Genomic DNA, 24275 nt, shown 5'->3' with positions numbered 1-24275 from the left:
TCCTTCTGGGACCCCTATAATGCAAATGTTATTCACCTTGATGTTGTTCCAGAGGTCCCTTAAGGTATCTTCAATTTTTAAATTCTTTTTTCATTTTGCTGCTCTGTCTGGGTCATTTCCATTGCTTCGTCTCAGCTCACTGATTCATTCTTCTACTTCATCCAGTCTGATTTTGAGCCCCTCAAGTATTTTTTCAGTTTAGTTATAACTTCTGTTTGGTACTTTCTTATATTTTCTATCTCTTTGTTTTTGGTTTGTTTTGGTTTGGTTTTGGTTTTTTTTGGCTGCACGGTTTGTGGGATTTTAGTTCCCTGACCAGGGATTGAACCCGGGCCCTGGCAGTAAAAGTACCAAGTCCTAACCACTGGACTGCCAGGGAATTCCCTCTATCTCTTTGTTGATGTCCTCACTGTGTTCTTTCTTCTCCCAGGTTCAGTGAGCCATCTTTACAGCATTACTTCTAACTGTTGTGTAAATTGCTTATCTCTGTTTCATTAAGGCCTTTCTCTGGAGATTTGTCTTGTTCTTTAGTTTGGAACATATTTTTATGCCTCATTTGCCTATGTTTGTCTTCACGTATTGGGCGAAACAGCTACTCTTCCAATTTCGAAAGAGTGGTCTTGTGTAGGAGATGACCCATGAGGCCCAGAAGTGCCATTTCCCTTGGCTATCAGTGCTAGGCACTCAAGGGATGGCACTCGTGTGGGGTGCATGTCCCTGATGGCTGTGGCAGAGCTGTGGCTGCTCTGCAGGGAGGGCAGGGTGTGTTGCACTTGCCTGGCTCAGCTGCTGCATAGGGTGGGCTGGGTGCAGGGCGCTCGTCCAGCCCCGCTATAATGTGGCTGGTGTGTGTGGTAAGTGGGGGTTCAGGGTGCTCACCTGACCAGGTTGTGGCATGACGTAGGTAGAGCATCCCTCCTGGTGCTAACAGGCTAGAGGGAGGACACCAAAAATGGCATTCATCAGCTCCGTCATAAGCAAGTTAGAATGTTATTGCAAAGCTTGCCAGTGCTTCTGTCCCCACAGAATGTTCCAACTGGCTCATGTCTCGCTGGCAGTTACTTTAAGATTAGTAAGTGGGTCTCCCTTGCTTATGGTGTAGGTGCTTTCCAAACCATTCCTTTTGCACTGGATCTCAGGGTGAGTGGGTCTGTATGTGACCCCTTTAATAGTGGGTTCTCCCTTCCCTTTGGTTCTGTGGTTCTCCTGGATTTAATTCCCATTTATTTGCTAAATCAGATGTTTTTGGGGGGGGTCACCTTTCCTGTGCCAGACCCAAGGGTTGGGGTACCTCATGTAGTGCTCAATACCTTCACTCCTTGAGGAAGAGTTCTGTATTTTTGGAATCCCTGCTAACTGTGGGTAACTGCTCCTGGGCTGGTGTCCCAAGTAAAACCATGTCTCTGCCTCGCCTGCCCCTCTCCATGTGTCTCTTTTATCTTCTGTTGCCAAGGTGTTGTTCATCTAGTTCTCAGGTCCTTTTCAGAGGAAAACGTCTCCTTATGTAGCTGCACATTTGTTGTGTTAATGGGAGGAGGTGAGTTCAGGGTCTTCCTATGCCGCCATCTTTATCTTCTCCCAGAAGTTTACTTGATATTACTGGTTTATTGTAACAGATACGATTCAGGAACAGCCAAATGGAAGAGATGTATAGAGTAAGGTGTGGAAGGAGAGGCATGGAGCTTCCATGCCCTTTCTGAGTGTGCCACTGTTCCAGCACCTTGATGTGTTCAGCAACCTGGAAGCTCCCTGAAGCCCTTCAATTAGGGGTTTTTATGGAGATTTCATTACATAGGCATTATTGATGAAATTGTTGGCCATTAACAACTCAATCTCTAGCCTCTCTCCCCTTCTCTGCATGTTGAGGGTGGGGCTGAAAGTCACAAGATTCTAATAATGGAGTAGTCTTTCTGGCAACCATCCCCCAATGCTGAACTATCTAGGGCCACTACTCATCTCCTTAACATACAAAAGAATATTATAACTCCACAAATTCAAAGGGTTTTAGGAATTGTGTGCCAGGATCTAGGGACAAAGGCAAAATATTTATTTTTATTATACTACATCCATTATAACTTTGTATTGTCTAATTGACAGTTTTTATGTATATAGAGCAAAAATGGACAGAACTAAAAGGATAGACATATCAATTTCATAGTAGGAAATTTTAACACTGTTTTCATGGCTGATAGAAGTAGACAAAAATCAATAAGGAATAAAAGATGTGAACAACAATTAACAGACAACTTAATTGACATAGTATACTATGCTCTACAGCTGATGAACACATGGAACATTTACCATTTATTAGTATGTCAAGATGCAGTAGATTTTTTTGTATATGGACCTTGTATCCTGTGACCATTTTAAATCCATTTATTAGTCTTAGGAGATATTTTTTACATGTATGGCTCCCTGTTAGATTGTCTATGTTGTGTGCTGTCTAGTCTTTATTTCCTGTTCCTACCTGCTTTACAGTTACCAACATGAAAATTCAATCTCCAGAGTTTGGCAGAAACCTTCATGGTGAAAGCCAGCTATGTTTGCTTGTTTTTTAGTATTCTTAGATGCACTTAGTTTTGATGCTATACCAGTTTCTTTCATCCTAGTTCTGAAATATGTTTAAAATGTGATTTTAATAGTTTTTCATATTTACTATGTTTAGAAAGCTCATTCAAAGTATCTAATCTTATATACCACCAAAAATAGAAGTGTTTATTTTTCTATATGAATTTTAGATGCAACTTGTCTACTTTAAAAAAGTGTTATTTTCATTGGGATAATGTTAAATTTACAGATTAATTAAAGGAGAATTGATACCCAGTCTTCTTTGGGATTGCAATATGATTTATAATTTTTGAGAAGAAAGATGGGCAGTTTTCCTAAACTTTTGGCTCATTTACTAGGTATTTTTTCTTCTGTTGCTGTTGTTGGGATAGTTTACTACCATTATATTCTGATTTTTTTTCTTGGAAAATATGAAAGCTATTATTTTATATATACTAGTTCTTTAATATTACTTCGCTTACCAGCTGCCTTACCAAAGTACCTTGTGGTTTCTGATAGTTTCCTTTTCATTTATTACTTTATTCCTTTTAAAGTATACAATTATATCTTCTGGCAAAAATGCAAACATTTGGAATATACACTGACAGTTTCTTTATGAGCTCTCTTTAGTCTTTGAGTTTATTAATTTTGAGCTTTCACTCCCTATGTCATTGCTCTTACCTGTGCCTTAATTTTCTTCTGTAACGTAATTTGGGCTATGGTTTCTCCATTCTTGTCTCTATCTAATCCCATTTTATTCATCCTAGATTTCAGGAATTCTTTAAAATATCTGATTCGTTGATGATATTCTTCTTATTTTCCAGTGTTGTAATTTTATTCCTTTGAACAATATATATTTTCTGTAATTTCATGAGATTGAGAGTGAGAGAGAAGTAAATGAGTGTCCCTCGTTTACCATCTCAAAACCGTCTTTAAATACTAACAAAAAGAAAACATCAACAAAAGTCAGTGTACCTGGCTCTTGTGCTTCAGTAATTGAATATTTCTTGACTGGTCTGCACAGCTGAGGTTCTTTATACTACTTAAGTGTTTCCATCCGTTGAGAATCCCAATCTTCCCTGTTCTGCGTCTACATACCTTTCATGAATGTCTCTAGTCCCTATACTCTAGAATCCTGGATGTTTTTGATACTGTTTATTTCTGGGCTGTAAGACGTTGCATCCATGTAAGGACATAAGGTTCCAGTTACTCTGTTCTCTTTGCCTCTGGGTTTTAACCAGTATGTTGGAGCCAGATCAGGTTCAGTGTTATCAGGATCTGCTGTTAAAAAAGATTAAGGAACTTGGAGCCAAGCTGGAGACTTCCCACTACCTTCCCTCAAATGTAAACCTTTGTTCCCCACTTTGGATCTCAAAATAGACAAAAATTATGTATATCCAGCTAGCTGAATTGAGGTTTCCAGTCAGCCTTAGAAACTCATTTGCTAGTGGAACAGAGTCATATTAAGATACGGGCTTCTAGGCTGATTGCTAGAGGACAAGTCTTGAGTCTTAATCCACTTGTTAATCGTGGACAGAAGTGAAGGAGAATTACTCCTTTGTTTTTCAACACTTGTCTCTTGAGTCTAATAGAGAGGGTAGAACCTTTCTTGCTTTAAAGATAGACTATTTTTATTCACTCCAAATTTGAACTCTAGGAATAAAAAAGCAGCAGGATAAGTTTTACAGAAGTGGAAAGTAGAGCAGAGTGAATTTGCCCAGGCACTCACCTTTTATTGATACAGTTCCTGCAGATACTTTGAAATGACTCATGCATTATATTTAAGGCCAATATTAATGGATATTGTGTTTTCAGAGAAAGTGGACTTTCTAATGGGGAAGGTGAGAACCTTGTACAATTTCTTCCTAGCACTTATACTTTTAACTTTTAAATTCCTTATTTCTGTGTTTAATGTTTGTCTTCACCAATAGACTCTTAGTGAAGGCAAGGACTGAATTTCTTTATTCATTATACTCAGTACTTAGCACAGTACTTTTAAATATAATAATTTTCCTTATTGGAGATTAAAAACAGAAAAATGAAGTTCTTTTTTTCTTTCATGCTTCTCTATTTTGACTAATGAAAAAAATACTTATTGATTATATACTATAATCCAAACATGTTCCATACCCTTGATTAGGATCACAGTCTAATCTACAAGAGGGAAAGGTACCCAGCATTGAGATCTACTTCTGTAATTTTGGGGGCATTTCTTCCCAATTTTATTTCTATTCATAGGTAATAAAATTGGGATAGTTTTATAAACATTGATATCTAACCAGCTTTTCTAACCAAATATTTTAAGTCTTTTCCCCATATGTTGAAACATTTCTTTTAAACCTGATTTCTAATGGCTCCATTGAAGTCCATTATGTGGAAGCTCTGTAATTTATTTAACAATAATGTTAAGCTGGAATGTATGCTCCATGAATATAGGAATTTTTTCCCTGTCAGTTCACTGCAATTCCCCAGCACCTACAACAGTGTCTAGTACATAGTAGGTGCTTAATACATAAAAAATGAATGAAATATTTAGGTTGTTCTATTTTTTCTATATTAGAAATAATGCTCTCCAAAGCATTTTTGTACAAAATGCTTTCACTGTATTTCAGATGCTTTTCTAAATAATTACTTCTAGAAGAAACTTCTAGAAGAGGACCTTGCTGGTTGAAATGATATGGACAAACATGATTTCAGAGTCATTTTCTCTATGAAATAATGTTATCTGTGGCTTTCTTTTTTTTTCACACTTCAGTTTTATAAATTTTCTATAATAATATTCTAAAATAATCAAAATAGTTATTTTTTTCTTTTAAGTGCATTTCTTTTATTCAGGGAGCAGTTAGTGATCTTGTGCCTGGAATATAGGGTTTTTGTTGTTGGTAGTGAGAGAAGAGGATTGAAAGTTTTCTTGGGCAGATGCAGTGAATGATTTGGTATGCTATTCTAAGGAACGTTATTTCACAGGAATGGGAGTCCTATCAAATGTTAATAAGCAGAGTAGTGATAGAATCAGAATGATAAGAAAGATAATACTGATAGTGTAGAGGAAGGATTTGGTAGAGAAGAGACCAGAGGGAGGGAGATCCTGGATTTCTCACTCTCTAGCCTCCACGTCATTCAATTAATCATTGATTTTTTTTATCCTAAGTATTTCTTGACTTTCTTCCTCTCTTCCTTAGTTAGGTCCTCAGTATCTTTCACCTCAGCTACTGCTGTAACCTTCTCATTTCTTTCCCTGCCTCAGAACCATTCTCCACAGAGCTATTAAAGTTATGTAGCTACAACCAAATATGAAGAATGGTTCCCTATTATCTACATTTTAAGGTTCTAGTTGATTAGCGTGGCATACAAACTCTTCCATTATTTGGATCCTTCACTTTCATTTCTAGCTATTCCCTGCTGTGAAGAAAACCTTTCCTAAGAAAGAAAACTGCTTATTATCCCTGATTGTCTTCACCCCTCTCCCCCGCACAGATAGCACTTGCTTCTGTGCCTTGCTCATGCTGCCCCCATTTCCCAAAATATTCCCTCTCTCCAGTCAGACCCCCCTTGGTCCCCTTTTTCTGGGGCTCACTGTGTAAGACTCATATGTCAATAACCTCTTCCAAGAAATGTTAACATATATATTCACGAATTACATACCTCCCTCCTTTCTCCTGCATTTTGGCTTAGGAATCTCTCTTCTGTGCTTTTTATAGGACCTTGTTGTTACCTTTCCTTTCATGTTGTACTATAATTATCTGTTTAGTTATGTTTCCCACACTGGGCTGTGAGACTTTTGAGAGGAAGGGCTCTTTTATTTCTTTGTATTCTCAGCAGTTAGCATAATGTCTGACATATAGTAAGGTGGTCAAAAAGGAACCTATTGTCATTTTTCAGATGAAATAATGAGGGCTTGAACTAGGCCAGTGGGCAAGAAGGATGGGTGGGATAGACAGATTGTTAAAGAAGTCACTTTGGATGTCAGTGATAAGTTAAAGGTGGAAATCATGGATGATTGAGGTATGCAACCTGAGTAAATGAGTTTAACGTGCAGGTTTTTGACTTCTTAAATTTGAAATATTTGCTGAACATTCTAGAGAGATGACTAATAGGTAACTAGAAGTATGGGTCTACCTATTAGGAGATAAGGATTTAGGAGTCATCAACGTAGAGATATTAATTAGGGCATATGGAATAGATAATACAGGTCAGGAAGGAGAGGAGATATAAAAAAAGTGGAGTAGAGATCCTTGGGGAAAATCATTTAATAGGTTACAGAAAAAAGAATAAGTAGGGAAGTATATTGATTGTCAGTGATGTCCAATAATGAAGAGAGGTTGAAACAGATGAGAGTTGAGAACAATATATTTCATTTGGAATTTGGAAGGTCATTATTGATCTTTGAGAGAGTAATTTCAGTCCAGTAGAGGGAAATAGCAACTAGATTGAAATAGGTGATTGAAAGAGGCTGAGAAACAAATGATGAACAAGTGGAAAAAGCAAGCATATAGTACTCTTTACAAATGTGCTTTATGGAGAAATGATACCTTGTAGAAAAAGGGATGTGATATCACTTTCTTGAGGGGAAGGTAGGATGGCAATAAAGTTTTTGTTTTATGTTTTGTTTTTGGATGGGAGATGGTCATGGAAAAGTTTATCAATTGGTGTTCAGGAGCCATAAGAAAGAAGGCTTGAAGTCCAGAAATAAATCTTTAATGGAACTAAGGGAAAGAAGAAAAGGAAGGGGAGAGTCTGGCATTAAGATCTCAGATGATACTGTTATCCTTGCAAGTGGTGGGGACACTTCTTCCTTGGGCTCAAAAGGAAAAGAAGTAGGGAGAAGTAGAAATGTAGAAACATTTAAAGGTGGTATGAGGGAATGTGAAGGATCTATTTTCTGTGAAGTAGGCTACCAGGTCATTAATTGCAGGGTAAGGTTTGGATAGGTCAGGGATAGGATAGATGGTGGTGGCAGGGTGGCACAGGTTATTTTACAAGATTGGTAAAGGACAAAGGATTAATGGTGAGGCTGCAGATGGATTTAGGGCTCAGTTGAGATTGAACTATGGAAAAAAATAAAGCAATAATATAAATACTTAAATAATATGTATATTTGTTTATATATTTTTTTCCATAAAAGGGACTGAAGAAAAGGACAGGGCCCTGGAGAATTGCTTATAGTTACTCATTAGGATTAAGTGAGGCAGATAGTTAAGGACAGTGATATTTGCTCTATAGTCCTAATGCTTGGAAGAATTGAAGAATGAGTGCAGGGTCGGGAGTGGGCTGCTGCAGACAGCAGTCTGGCTGTCAGTGGACTGAGAATAAGTCCTGCCTGGTCATAGGCCAGTGTGATCCAGAGTCAATTCAGAGTATTTAATGCATGGCTGATAATATTTGAGATTTAGTATGAGAAAGTGCCTTCCTTCCTTTTCTTTTCTCTTCTCCTTCCTTCCTTCCTTTCTCTCTCTCTTCCTTTCTTCCTTCCTTTCTTCCTTTCCTTCTTTCTTTCTTTCTTTCTTTCTTTCTTTCTTTCTTTCTTTCTTTCTTTCTTTCTTTCTTTCTTTCTTTCTTTCTTTCTTTTTCTTTTCTTTCTTTCTTTCTTTCTTTTTCTTTTCTTTCTTTCTTTCCTTCTTTCTTCCTTCCTTCCTTCCTTCCTTTTTTTCTTTCTTTCCTCCCTCCCTCCCTTCCCTCCTTCTCTCCTCCCTCCCTTCCCTCCTTCCCTCCTCCCTCACTCCCTTCCTTCCTTCCTTCCTTTCTCCCTCTCCTTGCTCTGTATGTATATCAATTAAAGTATGTAAAATAAAAGCAACAAATAGATTGTAGATAATTTACTCTATTTTAAGACACAGTGAATTTTGTACAGAAAAGTAGTATTGGCTGGATTAGGAGCTCTTGCTGCTTAGTTATTCATTCCTGGTTAAAATATCTCTGGTGGCCTTACATACCCTGTAGTAGTTATCAACTAATAGATTTCAAAATGCAAAGACAGCCCTAAAGAGATAATTTTTTTTTCTCCAAAGTATTTTGTCTTCTATCAGGAATTTGTCATTAGGTATTATACAGACCCAGTGGATAGGTTCATCTCTGGCATGGATATCTGACAGAAACGGCATTTCTCTCAATTATGCTTTTTTGTTAAAAAAAACAAAACAAAACGACTCTGAAAATGAAAGCATAATTTATGTACCTCCTATAAGAAATGCGTAAATTATGGGAAATAATAAAGGAGCAAGATATAATTGAAAATCAACAGCTCTACGAGTTAAGAACCTTCTCTCTACGACTCAATTGTTGTCAGTTACTGCTTAACTTAACGCTGGGTTTTCCTTTTTGCTTTCAGGAAAACCTTTAACTTACGCCCTGGGTGTTGCCTGTCCACAGTTTCCTGGTGGCTCACCGCTTCTGCCTGCTCCAGCCTTGCTCCGGCAGCTTCAAGGCTTCTGGGCTTCAGAGCTTGTTGTGAAAGCTTGCTGCTTTGGCCTGCTACCCCTGCTTCAGGTGTCAAAAGCTTTTAATTAGCTTGCTTCCTCTAATTACCATAACTAGGCCCTAATGTGTCTGCATAACCTAGTCTTAGGGTCTGAAAGGAGAATTATTTTTAGCCATTCATTCTTCCTTAAAAACTCTGTACCCTGGCTCTCCTGAGAGTCAAGGGAGAGTGAAAGAAGTTTGAAGTTATATTGCATGATTCACCTTTGATAGCCTCTGTATATGGGCTAGTCTTCAGTCCATAGGGGCACACTGGCATGGGCATACTATATTTTTATAGCCGGTGTCTGCTCTAATTGGTCAATGCCCATGCCATACCAATTTCTAAATATTTTGACTATCACTACTATATATATAAGTTACAACTCCATAGAGAGGATACCTCTAGCTGGTTTAGTGAACTCTTTGTAGTGTTTTTAGTTTGCTTGTTAAAGAGACTCAGTATTTTTTTTATTAAATATTTTGAATACAGACTGATCACTAACAGAACAGTTTATAAAAAACAAATACAGTGATTTCCATACAGATGAACAATGATCACCATTAACATGGCAATAGGAATCAAGACTATAGGCATGATGAATGGGAAGATCTCTTCAAGAACCTGGAGAACTATTCAGTACTCGTAGCAGTAAACAACTCTAGCTCCGTAATCAGGTAGCGAGGACTGTAGAACCTACTTGAGAGCGGTGTAGGAATTGATTTTGGCAGTATATGCATTGTGCTCAGCCCAGTGCCGGTCACAGTAAGCTTTCTACAAATGAGTGTTTTTGTTTATTATTATTAATGATAAGTGATGGTAGACATTATACAGCAGAGATAAAAAGGAGACAAAGACACGGAGCAATAAATAGTGAACAGTAACAACACACAAAAGATAATAAAAGCTAAGTTGTGAAGTTGAGACTTTAAAAGCCATACATAATTGTTAAGAGAGCAACGTGAGCTGGAATAATCTGGTACACACTTAAACCTTAAGATACAGAATTGTATCTCTTTTATCATAATGCCTTATTTTTTATTTGAGTTTCAGTATCAATTTAGTAGTGTACTTGAAGCTGAGCATATTGATGCCTTTCAACTTTCTATGTATGTACACTCATATAGATTACAAATCACTCGTGATTTATTCAGTAAATATTTATTGCATACCTATTGATTCCCAAGCACTGGGCACATACTAGTGAACAAATGAGAAAAAGATAATACCCACCCACATAGAGCTTATGTTCTAGTGAGTGAGGCAAACAGTAAGCAAAATACATAAATAGAATATACAGTTTGTTAAATAAAAAGAGCTAAGGGGAAAAGGAAGCAAAGACATGGGATAGAAAGTGTGAAAGGGCAGAATGACATTTTAGGGAGGGAGTGAGAGAGCAAACCATGTAACTATAGGGGGGAAAGACCATTTGAGACCTACAGAATAATAAGTGCAGAAACACTAAGTTGAGATTGAACAAGGTGATCAGTATATTTGGAGAGAGTGATCTAGGAGGAGAGTAATATGAGATCTGGGAGACCACGATATGTTGGACCACGCTACTTAGAAGTTATAGCAAGGACTTTGACTTTTACATGGAGAGAGATCAGAAACTGAAGTTTTGGAGCAGAGTGTCATGATCTGAGCTAGTTTAAACAGAATCACTGTGGCTGATGTTTTGAGAACAGATTTTGGGCCGTGAGAGCAGAAGTAGAGAGGCTAGGTAGGATAGTCCAGGCAAGACATCATGGTAGATGGGAATGGTATGGACTAGAGGAGGAGGTATGGCAAATTCTGGATATATTGAATGTAGACTAGATTTGTAGGACTGCATGCCAGCTGCTTCTTGGATATTGAAATTCTGTTTAATATAGTATGATCATTCCTAAGTTATATGTTGTATCTATAAGTCATGATTCTTAAATCGTGTTTAAGAACTCATTCATTTACATTTGTCACCTACTGATTTTTCTGTAGCGTTTGAAGTTTTTCTAACATCATAGTGCTTTTAATATGCTGTCTTTAAAGACAGCTCTATATTTGGTGTTTTTAAAAACATGTCTTTGTTCTGTATTAAATTTATCATCTTCCCATCCATACTAAGTGTACTTTTCATTTTGATCAAATTATATAAGAAAGGACATTTTAACATACTAAGCTCTTATATGTCAGTTAGCTGTGGTTCTTGAAAATCTAGAACCTGAAGTTAGATTTCTAGGAGAATCTTCTTCTCCTTCTTCTTCTTCTTCTCCTCCCCCTCGTCCTCCCCCTCGTCCTCCCCCTCGTCCTCCCCCTCGTCCTCCCCCTCCTCCTCCTTCTTCTTTATGAAATGAACGTGAAAATGATCTGTAGTGTTAAAGGAGAAAAGCAAGATCAGTTTTATTTTATCACTTCATCAACTTCATATTCTTGTCTCATCATGTCATCAATTTGATAATTTAAGAATATTTTCTGAACTGACTTTTAAAAAAATTGAAGTATAGCTGATTTACAATGTTGTGTTGGTTTCTGGTGTACAGCAAAGTGATACAGACACATATTTTTCATATTCTTTTCCATTATGGTTTATTACAGGATATTGAATGCAGTTCCCTGTGCTATACAGTAGGACCTTGTTGTTTATTTTATATATAGTAGTTTGTATCTGCTAATCCCAAACTCCTAATTTATCCCTCCCTCACCCCGTTTCCCCTTTGGTGAACTGACATTTTTATTTCACCACATCCCACCTCATTCTAGAAGAGTTTTTAGGCAGCTCATCAAACTGTTGTAAGATAGCTTTGAGAATGTTTTTCACCCTGCAGCAGCATGGCATTCCTGATTATCACATAGATGTGTAGTATGGGTCTCATTTTGGCCATTATCAGCCACACTATAAATACCTCAGTAATTAGTGGTCATTTCATGATCAGGATGAGGTATGGTATTCCATACTATCCCACCCCATGCTTCAAATTTTATATGTTCTGTACAGAAAATGTAGAAAGGGGAATAGAAATCATATCCCCTAGAAATACCTGATTTTTAAAATGTTTTGATGCCTGTCTTTCTCAGAATAAATATGGCATAGAAATGTATAGCTATATACTTTATGTTTATATATAAAAAAATTAATTTTAGTGTACAAATTTTAATAAACTTCTTTTAAACAATATATTGTGAACTTTCCCTATTAAATAGTATTCTTTAACATTTTCAAGAATATTAATAATTTTCTATTGTTTGTGATATATTCAGTCACTTTCACCTTTCAGAATATTTAAGTTATTTACAATATTTTACTGTTGGAAACCATGCGTAAATATTGTGGCTTAGTTTTTATTTGTGTATATATGTGTTTATTTGAGGATATTTCTAACTATATTTCTATGTTGATGTATGTGTCATGGGTATAAATTTATGAAGTTGGAAGTTGAATAGATCAAGCTTCTTATTTCCTAGTTACAGAAATTGAAGAAATTAGGATGTATAACGTCTACCACATATTAGTGATAGAGTAAACAACAGTTGAGAGATTGGGCTATAATGTGCTTAGTGCAATGCTTGACACATAATAATAGCTATTGCTTATTGAACACCTATTAAGTGCCAGACCCTGTTTTAATATTTTATACTTGTGTATAACCCGAGTCTGGCTGTAGAGTCCATGCTATCACCACTACCCTGAACAGCCACAATAAGTGCTAGCTCAGTGTTTGAGTGTTCAGTAAGTGCTAGCTTATTTCTGCTGCACAGCTCTATAATCCAGAGGTGGTTTTGGTTCCAATATTATTTGGATTTTAGAAAGGTAATTTAATACATACACTCTATTTTATATAACAGTCCTATTGGGGTTTTGAGCAGAACCTCATAAACAAATGCATTGGTGTTTCTGCAGTGAAGCATGTTTATCTTTACACTGAGATTAAAAAGAAAACAAAACTCCCCCAAAACTATGCTTAGCCTGATGTCAGTATATGTTGCCAAATGAGTTGTGAAAACCATTTGGCTTTCAGAATTGCAGGTAAGGGATTGTGGACCTTCATAAAACTCTTAGAAGAGTAACTGGCATTTAGGACACACTCAATATGCGTTGGTGAATACTGCTGCTACGATACTGGTTATCATCAGATACTTATATACTCAAATGCATAGAAAATTCGTGAATCACACAGTGCTGGGAGGAGTTCTTTTCACACCACATGACCTGAGAAGGGCAAATCTAAGTGTTGGAGTCTTTCAGCCATTCTTCCCTAAATCAGAATAAGAGAGGGCTTAAGTGGTGGCCGTCCTTATCTCTTCCCTGTCTTAAATGCAGGCATGTCTAGCTCTATGCTCCTGTCCTTCCGTCTGTTTGTGCTCCCAGTTGTGCAGCATATGATTTGAGTCTACAAAATAGTGAAACTTGCGTTTTCAGACTTTCAGAGATCCTAGTGAAAAAATGTTTCAAGTTTTTCCTCGCTCTTTATCATAGCACTCCCCCCCACCGCCTTTTTTTGTGGTGAGAACATTTAGATCTACTTTCTAGCAACTTCCAAGTATATAATACAATACTGTTAACTGTAGTCACCATACTGTACATTAGACCCCCAGAACTTACTCACCTCTCATCTTATAACTGGAAATTTGTACCCTTTGACCAACATCTCCCCATTTCCCTCAACTCCCAGCCCCTTTCACCACCTTTCTAGAATTAGAATTCCAGAAATAGAATTTTCTGTTTCTGTGAGTTCACCTTTTTCAGATTTCCCATAGAAGTGAGATCATACAGTTTTTGTCTTTCTGTTTCTGGCTTATTTCACTTAGCATAATGTCCTCTAGGTTCACCCATGTTGTCACAAAAGCAAGATTTCCTTCTTTTTTATGGCTGAATAACATTCCATTTTCTTTATCCATTCACCTGTCATTGGGTATTTAGGTTGTTTCTATATCTTGTACAGCCCCTTTTCTTTAAACATGAACCAACTGATCCGTCATTTCTGCAGATATGACCAGTTATGACTAAAGACTAAAGTGACTGCGTATGAATTTGAGATATTTCTTCTTCCTTCCCACCATTTTAATTGATGAGAAACTGTAATCACAGTCATTAGTATAACCATTTATGACAATTACCAAGATGTATTCTAGTTTAGATAATACTAAACTATAATTAATTATAGTTGATTGATTTTAATTATATAGTCATATTATTGTTATTGCACTCTGATCCAAAAATAAATTTATTAAGTGCCCCTGATATGTACATTTGCTATTAAGATTTAAAAAATTTTGGACTTGAGTTTAAACCTATTCTCTATGCTTAGAACTATCCTTTTGAACTGTTTGAAGATATGTTGTATATAGTTTGTTTTCTCCTTCTGCACATTAGAGTAGTATTTGTCTTCTCCCTACTCCACCCACCCCCAGTAACTGGAAACAGCCTTTGTCTCCTCTTACGTAGTTCAGTCTCTGCTCTATAGCATCCCAAGTGAGCTGCAAGGGCCCTTTGAGATTATCTAGTCAAACTGAGGGAGAGAAGTAGAAACAGAAATGTAATCAGTTTGTTGAGAGTGAAAATAGTGGATTACTTATTTGTATTTGACAGTTTTTTGATCCATAACTAAAATACAAAATACAGAAATATCTGTTCCTTTTTTTGTTGGAAAGGTATGTGTGAAGTCTACAATTTGTAGAGATGTTAGCCTTAATTGATCTTCAGGTTGTGTGTGTGTGCGCACGTTGGGGGTTGTGGTATAGTGTGTAAGAATATGTGGCATGTCAGTTTATGTCATACTGTTTGATCCCCATGGAACATGTTTGTTTTGGCAGCTGGCTTTCCCTGTAGCATCGTGTTGGAATTTGGCATGCAGTGTTTAAGCTCTAGTTATTTCATTTGGTACATTTTGGTCAATTTCTTAGTGATAGTAGATATTGAGTTTAAATTCCAGAGCAGAAAACTTGAAAACAAGAATATAATATACAATCACCAACCGACACCATGTTCAAAAACACAGTTGTTTGTTTGGCACATGTTCACTAATGTAACTTTTTCAACTGACAATATTATTTGATTTAGGATCTTAGAATTTGAACTGCATGGAAATCTGATAATTTTCGTATTTATTTTTTTTTACAGAGAGGAAAAAGGAAAATGGATGACTGAAAAAAGTATTATTTGTCACATTTTAAAAGTTGTATTTCCTTTCCTAGGTTGCTGTAGTGAAACTAAAAAATGCAGATAAAGTATTTGCCATGAAAATATTGAATAAATGGGAAATGCTGAAAAGAGCTGAGGTAAGATTCTAATTATTGGAATATTTAAATAATATTTTAGAAATATTTTTAGAGAAAAATAAAATTATAGAGAGCCAATAGGTCTTTAAGTATCATTTAGTAACCTTTTATCTATGATGGCATTATTTTTTAAGGCCTAAGAGACAAATTCAGTAATTCACAATTATGATATAGTTATGATGAATGTTACATTTGTGATGCTATTTTAATATTATCTGAAAACCAAATGGAAACCCTTAGAATGTCAGGCTTAGACACATATGTTAAAAGGATGTGTGGAAACCAGTTTCTTTTATAGGAAGAAATTTTGTAGTGATTGATATCCAATTTGATATAACTTGTTTATATTATTTATCTGTATTCTGCTATAAGCAAATTCAGCAGGAATTTTGAATATGGCCTGTAAGAATTCTGTTTATTGCTGACTATGCAGTTAAATTTATGTTTTGTTTTATATTATTAAAAATGGGAGTAAAATCTACTGTTGCAAGAGTTGTCAACATTTTAATCTTGGTGCTAGATTTGAGGGAAAGACTGGAATGATGTTGAAAATATCTAATAGCCGATATGTATGTCAAACCTGACATTACACATAAATTTGGGGAGTGGTTCTGGAGGTCTCCTGCTGTTCTGGGTTATAGTGAGTTGCTCAGTGAGGTAGGGCATTCAGAGGCCTCAGGGAAGCAGAACTTACCGGTGTGGAAGTATTTTAATATTTTAACTTACAGAAGGATTATACTGCTGAGTAGGCTGAGTGTTAGCTCTAGAGGGTAGTAAGATTCATAAGAGGATAATGATAAATTAGCCCTTAGAAATCTTTCTGTATATACCAGTACTTGTAGCAACCTGAAAAACAGCAAATACATAGGGAAAAGCAAAAATGGTTCCCATGATGATAGATACATACTGTGGTAGTGAAAGTAAATATTTCAATATTTCTTTCTTTTAGAAAATTTGAAGAAATAACAAAACACAAAGAAGAAACTAATAATCACTTGTATTCCATCACTTAGAATTAATAACATTTTGGGCAAGTTTTGCTTTCAGTCTTTTTTTTCTACTTGCCTACTGAAAAAAACTGCACACATGAAATTAACAGAGATAGTCTTTGTAAAACAAATAATAGCACATTACAGATAAAGCTAAAGTACTCTTTGACTATACCCCGCCCAAGTCCAGCCCCTCTTTACCTCCCAGAGGTAATTACAGAGGTAATAAAATCATGTTTAAAAGTGTATCTGGAAAGTTTTATGTCACTCTCTGACATATGTGCCAGTGCCCGTTATATTCAATAACTTCAATGTTTACTTTTGTATTTCCCTAAAACTGAATTGCCTTACTGTTACTGGTCATATTTTCCACGTAGTAAACACTGAGATTGAGTTTAGTATGCAGTCTGTTTATTAGGGGGTGCTTTTGAAATTGACATTGACAGATGGGAAAGGAGGTGAAATATGATTTGTCAGGGAGAAGTCAAGCTGCCCCTTCAGCCTCTGTTGATCCAACAGGGATCCGTGGAGCAGAAATGGTCCTTCAGAGTTGTCCTGCCTTGGGCCAAATGGTTGACCTTTATGCACTTGCCTCAGTTAGTTAGTCATTGGATACGGGCTGCCTCCAGAAGGACATGGCCTTGGACTAGTAGGCTTTCGGTGGCTGAGGCAAAGCCTGGAGGGGCTGACAGCATTGCCAGCAGTTGGAACAATAAGTCTTATTATTAAAAATTAGTAAAGAATTATGTTCTAATTGTTTCGCAGAACTCATAATTGTAGTGGTTTAGTGTTCCAGGGTTAGAACTTTTAAAAAATTTAATTAAAGTTTGTACTTACTTTTTATGATGTTGGATATGTTGGGGAAGAATTTTTTTTTTTTAACATCTTTATTGGAGTATAATTGCTTTACAATGGTGTATTAGTTTCTGCTTTATAACAAAGTGAATCAGTTATACATATACATATGTCCCCATATCTCTTCCCTCTTGCATCTCCCTCCCTCCCACCCTCCCTATCCCACCCCTCTACGTGGTCACAAAGCACCGATCTCCCTGTGCTATGCGGCTGCTTCCCACTAGCTATCTATTTTACGTTTGGTAGTGTATGTATGTTGGGGAAGAATTTTGAAAAGAAAGAGTAACTGGTTTAACTTTCATTACTCACTGGAGGAAGTGGCAAAATTGAAGATAAAACAGGAATAATTAAAAATTAAATATTATTTTGTTGAATTAAAAGTCATTAATATGTTCTGTTTCTGGGGCAAGATGGAATAGATGTGCTTCTTCCTATCTTTCCCATTAAGTACAGCTAAAGGCCATGGACATTACATATAAAACAGATATACAAAGACTCTGAAAGGCAGAGAGAATGTGGAACAGCTAGGGGCCTTGGGACCCAAGGAATGTCACTCATTCCTTGAGGTCAGTATTATTCTGATGGAATAACCAGATAAGGACCATACAAAGAAAGTTAAAGATCAATATGCCTCATGAACATAGATGCAAATATCCTTAAGAAAATATTAACAAATAGAATTCAGCAATATATAAAACAAATCATACACCATGACCAAGTGGGGTTTATTTGAGGGATACAAGGCTGGTTCAGTATTTGAAAGGAACTTGCCTCAAACTATTTGAAACTTTCATTTTTCAGGAAGAAATTCTACATTGAAACTTTTAAAAAGGAATTCATTTTAAAGTAGGATGCAATTATATTTCTGTGCTTGAATTGTCAAATCCTTTTTTAAAAAAACATTAAAAAGAAACCCATTCTGATCATTACTTATCTAATTTTGGAAAACTGGTCCTACCAGTGATGCTTAATGAATTACAAATGAGCAGCAAAATTTCTTACTTTTTAAATCTGTGTATTGTTGATACTTTAAAACACTATTCAGAGATTTACCTCCAACCTGTTTGTCATATTTATTTCTATTTAAGGTATGTAACAGATATATAATTAGTGGGACATGGATTATTTGAAGATACTAGGAAATTTGTCTCTTTCTATACCTGGCAGATAGATAATTAGTAAATCTTATAGTTACAAAGATTAATATCTCTAAAGATTCATCATTTACAAACTTTGTTAGTATGTCAACAATCCCTTAAGTTAACTTCTCCTAGTCTATTCTGTGAATTTTACTTTCACTTCAAATTTATTCACCTCTTATTGATTTCACTCATATAGGAGATGTCTTACTCATTTCGTTGGAAGATGCAGTATAGTTTACAGAAATGCTCTCCATCTCAAGAGTCAAACCTTTCCAAGGCTCAGTTATCTTATTTATTAAATAAAGATAATTATCTCTATACCATAAGTGGAGGAATAATATATCTTAGTTTAACTGTGATAGTACTGGTTTATGCCTATTGTCTTATTTTTGTTATTGTTGTTAGCCCTGTTTTATTATTTTTATACATGTATGTGCCAGTAGTAGTAGCAGCAGTAGTTAATAGTAGTAATGAATTGAGGTCATTAGATTGGAACTGCCTCTACTTCCTGATCTGCTACGTATAGTAAAAAAAGAAAATGCAAGCACTCTAGAAAATAACAAGTAAAAAAAATGAAAGCTTTTTTTCCCCCTCCCTCAGATGTCCAGTCTTTCTGTTCAAAGTAAATCATTATTAAGAGTTTCTTATTTATCCTTAATAGAAAATTTTACTATATTGGAATCATATTAAAAGGCTGATTTTTTTCACAGTGCTTTTATCACTTAATAATATATATTGGATTTTTCCATTTCCATATTTATACATTTACCTAATTCTTTTTTAAAAAAAATAAAGTATTTATTTTTTATTTTATTTTTGGCTGCGTTGGGTTCTTGTTGCTGCATGTGGACTTTTCTCTGGTTGTGGCGAGCAGGGGTTACTCTTCGTTGCAGTGCGCAGGCTTCTCATTGCAGTGGCTTCTCTTGTTGTGGAGCACGGGCTCTAGGCACGCGGCCTTCAGTAGTTGTGGCTCACGGGCATGGTTGCTCCGCGGCATGTGGGATCTTCCCGGACCAGGGCTCGAACCCGTGTCCCCTGCATTGGCAGGCGGATTCTTAACCACTGCGCCACCAGGGAAGCCCTACCTGATTCTTTTTAATAGTTTCATTATACTGAATGGATATATTGTTTAGTAGGGTGATTTTTTTTTTTTAAACATTGATGAGCATTTAGATTATTTCCACCTTTTTATTATTTTTATTTGGTTTTTTCACCAAATCTAACTATGTGTGTTTAGCAAAGAGAAATTTCAAAACAAGAGAGAAAATAGTGCATCAGAACTAGTCACGCCACCTAAGAAGTATATGCAATGTAACATAGAAATAGAAAGGGCTGGGCTTCCCTGGTGGCGCAGTGGTTGAGAGTCTGCCTGCCAATGCAGGGGACACGGGTTCGGGCCCTGGTCTGGGAAGATCCCACATGCTGCGGGGAAACTGGGCCCGTGAGCCACAACTGCTGAGCCTGCGCGTCTGGAGCTTGTGCTCCGCAGCAAGAGAGGCCGCGACGGTGAGAGGCCCGCGCACCGCGATGGTGAGAGGCCCGCGCACCGCGATGGTGAGAGGCCCGCGCACCGCGATGGTGAGAGGCCCGCGCACCGCGATGGTGAGAGGCCCGCGCACCGCGATGAAGAGTGGCCCCCACTCGCCGCAACTAGAGAAAGCCCTCGCACAGAAACAAAGACCCAACACAGCCAAAAATAAATATAAATAAATAAATTAATTAAAAATTAAAAAAAAAAAAGAAATAGAAAGGGCTGTGAAATACTGTTAATCAGAGATATTGCTGTTGGCTACCCTGAGGTACTCCAGGTTGTGTATGCTGAGGTTGAAGGGATTTTTAAGGATAATTTTTACGCTAAGGGATTTTCACGTCCTGCTGACTCTAGAATTTATCCACTCCCCAGATTAAATTCCTCAGTAGTGGAACTCCTGGGTTGTGTGGGACGGGTATACCTTTAAACTTCGATAGCTATTGCCAAATTGTCTTCTAAAAAAAGTTGGATCAGTATATCTTTGCGCTCATAGTATGTAAACATGTCTGTTTTCTCACACATTTGCCAATTGTGGATGTTATCAAATGATTTATGTGACGTGTCTCATGTTTGATTTGGTCACCAAATATATATTAATGTGGAGATTTAAAAGTAAATTGATGCTTTGGTGTGTAAGAGCTGATATTTGAAGTTCTTGCATTTTGCAATTTAAAATTCCACTTGTTTATTTTTTAAAAATAAAAAAAACTTGACTTTTTTCCCCTCAAATATTAGCTTAGAGAGAATGATTCAATTATTATTTGAAAGTCTTTTTTTGTGGTAATACTTCATGGGTGAGATAAGTCTTTATTACTTATAAATTAGAAGCCAAAGTAGATATATCATGAATGGATTTTCTCATTTTAACATGTGATTTCCAAGTATTTGGGCAATTTGGATATTCTGTATAAGAATGTTGATCTGATGATCAAGGCTCAGTTATCTTATTTATTAAATAAAGATAATTGTCTCTATACCATAAGTGGAGGAATAATGTATCTTAGTTTAACTGTGATAGTACTGGTTTATGTATATTTAGGGTGTGACTAGTCAGGGTGTGACTCAGGGAGACTTTGGATCTAGGGAAGAGAATCGTGTGACAGTTTTGCAGAATTATTATCATTTATATATGGTCTGTATTAACTTCTGTTTCAGTATAGGTATTCCTTTTCTTCTTTCTTTTTAACCAATAACCCATTAAGGATAAAATTTAAACAGTATATAACTGAATATTAACAATGTAAAACTGCACAACACTCAAAACCATCACTGTGCAAGCAGAATGTTTGGTTGAATAGAAACTGAGTGACAGAATCTGAAGAAGCTACATGGTCTCCAGTAACCTCTCCTTTGTGATTATTGCATTCTTAGAGACTCAAATATTCTTTTTTTTAAAGGGAGGATTTTTTAAAAATCTTACTTAGTTTTTTCAAAAATGTAATTGAAATGGACATTATTAAATGTCTTTATATTGAATCCTTGGTATACATGCATCATGGTTGGGTTAATATTGATCTAGAACAGGGTTTTTCAGCAGTGGCACTTACGACGTTTGAGGCCGGGTAATTCCATCTGGGGGCTGTCCTATGCATTGTAGGATGTGAAGCAGCATCCCTGGCCTCTTCCCACTAGATGCTGGTAGCATTACCCCTCACCCCTCCTCAGCTGTGACAACCGAGGACAGTGTGATATACGGAAGCAAAAAAGGAGACTGTGCTTCACATCTAAACTAAGTATCTGAGGCATTAATAGGAATAGTCTATAATGCCTAAGTATGTATGGATAAAATCATATGATGTCTGAGATTTGCTTCAAAAAAATCCTCTGTGTATATACATATGTGTGAGTGTTCTCATGTATGTGCGTGGAGGAAGGGTGGTGGTAAGTGGGTGAGAGTGTAGATGAAATAAGATTGAACAATAAAATAATTGTTGAAATTGGTTGATGGGTACATTGGGGGCAGGGGATTATTTTACTGCTTTCTCTTGTATATGTTTAAAATTTTATATTATAGTTTATATTTTATGCTTTTAAAAATTAATTTATTTTTTCACTACATAGTTTAGAAGAGATTAGAATCTACTAAAGTTAATCTGTTCTGTTGACAGGTAGTCTTTGGAGCTTTATTTAGTTTGGAGTCATTATTTAGTTTGGAGTCATCAGTCAGTCACATTTCCAGATTCTAGCTGGAAATGTCTTTAAAATTTCAGATAGCTGTCCTGGTAAGATAAAGCCAGGAGAAAGGAGTCTCCTAGGCTTGACAGACTTCACCACCTCTCTAAAATGTTAGCAGCAAACCATAATTTCAGGTCAGTTAAAGTCTAAAACAGAAGTTAGTTGTATGTCAAGTGATTCTATTTTCCCCCTAAAGTGAACGAAAGCATAATACTGTAGATTTTAATAGTTGAATTGACAGGTAAAACTGCCCATTCATTTGGTTTAAGCTTTATTTGTTTTTAAAATTTTCCTTGGTGATGCTGTTTAATAAATGGCTTTGGAAATTCTATTGCATCAAATAAAATTTATGGAAATATGTGGAAAAAAATTAAGGTACGTAATTAGGGTAAATTAAGTAATGCTAATTGTTTTGTATATCATGGCTGTTGAATTTATCTTGTGGGAAATAAATTATTAGGCACCTGCTATGTGTAGAATACTGTATGATGGTTTTTCAGTGTGTATGGAATGTGGTACAGCCATTAAGAAAAATTAGGTCTCTATGTACTGGTGTGGAAAGCTGTTCAGATATATTATTACTTGAAAAAAAACGACTTACAGAGCACTGTGATCTCATTTGTGTAAAGGAAGAAAAGATAGGGGAGATGGGATGCCATATGAATATAGTGTGTGTGTGTGTGTGTGTGTGTGTGTTTATATGCTTATGTGTATACAGAAATTTTCTGAGAAGAAATTCAGCTGAGTTATTGGTAGTAACCTCTGGACATAACAGGTGGACAGTGAAACTATCAGGGTGTGACTCAGGGAGACTTTTAATTTCTGCTGTACCTTTCAGTTCTTTTTGCCATAGCAGCTTTTTAATTAAAAATTTAAAGGTATATTATAGAATTATAAAGTATCATATAAATTATTTTTTATTTTTAGCCACACATTTCTAAGGTTCTCCAGGATATATCTTTATAATAGTGGAAATATATCCTCAGAATAAATTAAAACTTTTATAAATCAGTAAGAAAAAGACAATTCATTAGAGAAAATGGGCAAAGGGAGTTTTTCAAAGAGAAAACTCAGATGTCCAATAAGCATATGTAAAATTATTTACTTACAGGGAACTCTACTCGATGCTCTGTGGTGACCTAAATGGGAAGGAAATCCAAAAAAGAGGGGATATATGTATACGTATAGCTGATGCACTTTGCTGTACAGTAGAAACTAACACAACATTGTAAAGCAACTATACTCCAATAAAAATTAATTAAAAAATATGAGTGCAACAAAGAAAGATTTATTTGCACCTGTAATTAGGAATATGTTAATTAAAAGAATGATGAGATATTATTTCACACCCATCATATTGACACACACTTAAAAGTTTAACAATGCCAAGTGTAGTTGAGGATGTGGGGAAAAGGGGAGATTTCATACACTGGGGTGAGGGTAGTAACTGGTATACCACTTAGGAAAGAAAATTGGCTGAATCTGGTAAAGCTGAAAACGCTTAAAACTAGTATTTCTGTTTCCAGGTGTATACTCTAGGGAAACTCTTGCAAGTCCCCTACAACGAACGAGTTCCGTTCCCTAGAGTGCGTTCGTAAGTCCAACTTGTTTGTAAGTCAAACAAAGTTAGCCTAGGTGTCCAACTAACACAGTCAGCTATATAGTACTGTACTGTAATAGGTATATAATACTTTTCACACAAATATTACATAAAAAGCAAACACAAAAAATAAAACATTTTTAATCTTACAGTACAGTACCTTGAAAAGTACAGTAGTACAGTACAACAGCTGGCATACAGGGGCTGGCATCAAGTGAACAGGCAAGAAGAGTTACTGACTGGAGGAGGGAGAGGAGGTGGGAGATGGTAGGGCTGAAGGATCATCAGCAATAGGAGACGGAGGGCAAGCTGCAGTTTCACTCACGCCTGATGTTGAGGGCACAGGTTCTTGTTCCTTGCTGGATTCAATTCTATCTACCCTCTTGAAAAAACGATCCAGTGATGTCTGAGTAGTACTGTACCAGCTACATCACCGCTGCTTTTACACTTGCTTCCAGACATCCTGGGCTTGAAATAAAAATACTGTACTACTGTACTCTATACAGTGCTGTACAGTAAAGTATACACAAAAGCACAACCACTTGTAGAGGATGCATGCATGTGGCAACATATGCCAGGCAGGTGAACTAACTTACGTGATTGGACATGCCAACACACGTTCACATCTTTGAAAGTTCACAATTTGAAGGTTCGTATGTAGGGGACTTACTGTACATTTGTACAAATATATTCATTGCAGCATTGAAATAACGCAAAATTGGGT

At 36.4% G+C, this 24275-nt stretch overlaps 1 protein-coding gene and 1 long non-coding RNA gene across 21 annotated transcripts in view; both read left to right on the top strand.

Moving 5' to 3' along the window:
* The window catches only part of CDC42BPA (CDC42 binding protein kinase alpha), a 316154-nt gene that overhangs the window by 83711 nt on the left and 208168 nt on the right, over positions 1–24275 (top strand). For 19 of the 20 annotated variants that reach the window (XR_014265738.1, XM_082469813.1, XM_082469807.1 and 16 more), the window contains exon 3: positions 15176–15259. Coding sequence is in view for 19 of the 20 variants with exons in the window: in XM_082469813.1 (XP_082325939.1) it covers positions 15176–15259 (84 nt within the window). In the remaining variant the exon portion in view is untranslated. Of the gene's footprint in view, positions 1–8875; positions 9034–15175; positions 15260–24275 lie in introns of all 20 variants that reach the window. The other variant, XM_082469798.1, reaches the window with a different exon arrangement.
* On the top strand, positions 15266–23469 carry LOC309665202. Its single transcript, XR_014266270.1, has 2 exons — positions 15266–19758; positions 19855–23469. It is a non-coding gene; the product is annotated as an uncharacterized lncRNA (long non-coding RNA).

The sequence above is a fragment of the Balaenoptera physalus genome (assembly GCF_965194825.1).
Source record: "Balaenoptera physalus genome assembly, chromosome: 1".
Classification (NCBI taxonomy): domain Eukaryota; kingdom Metazoa; phylum Chordata; class Mammalia; order Artiodactyla; family Balaenopteridae; genus Balaenoptera; species Balaenoptera physalus.
The sequence above is the reverse complement of the archived record's forward strand: the minus strand, read 5'-3'. Positions and strand labels throughout refer to the sequence as shown.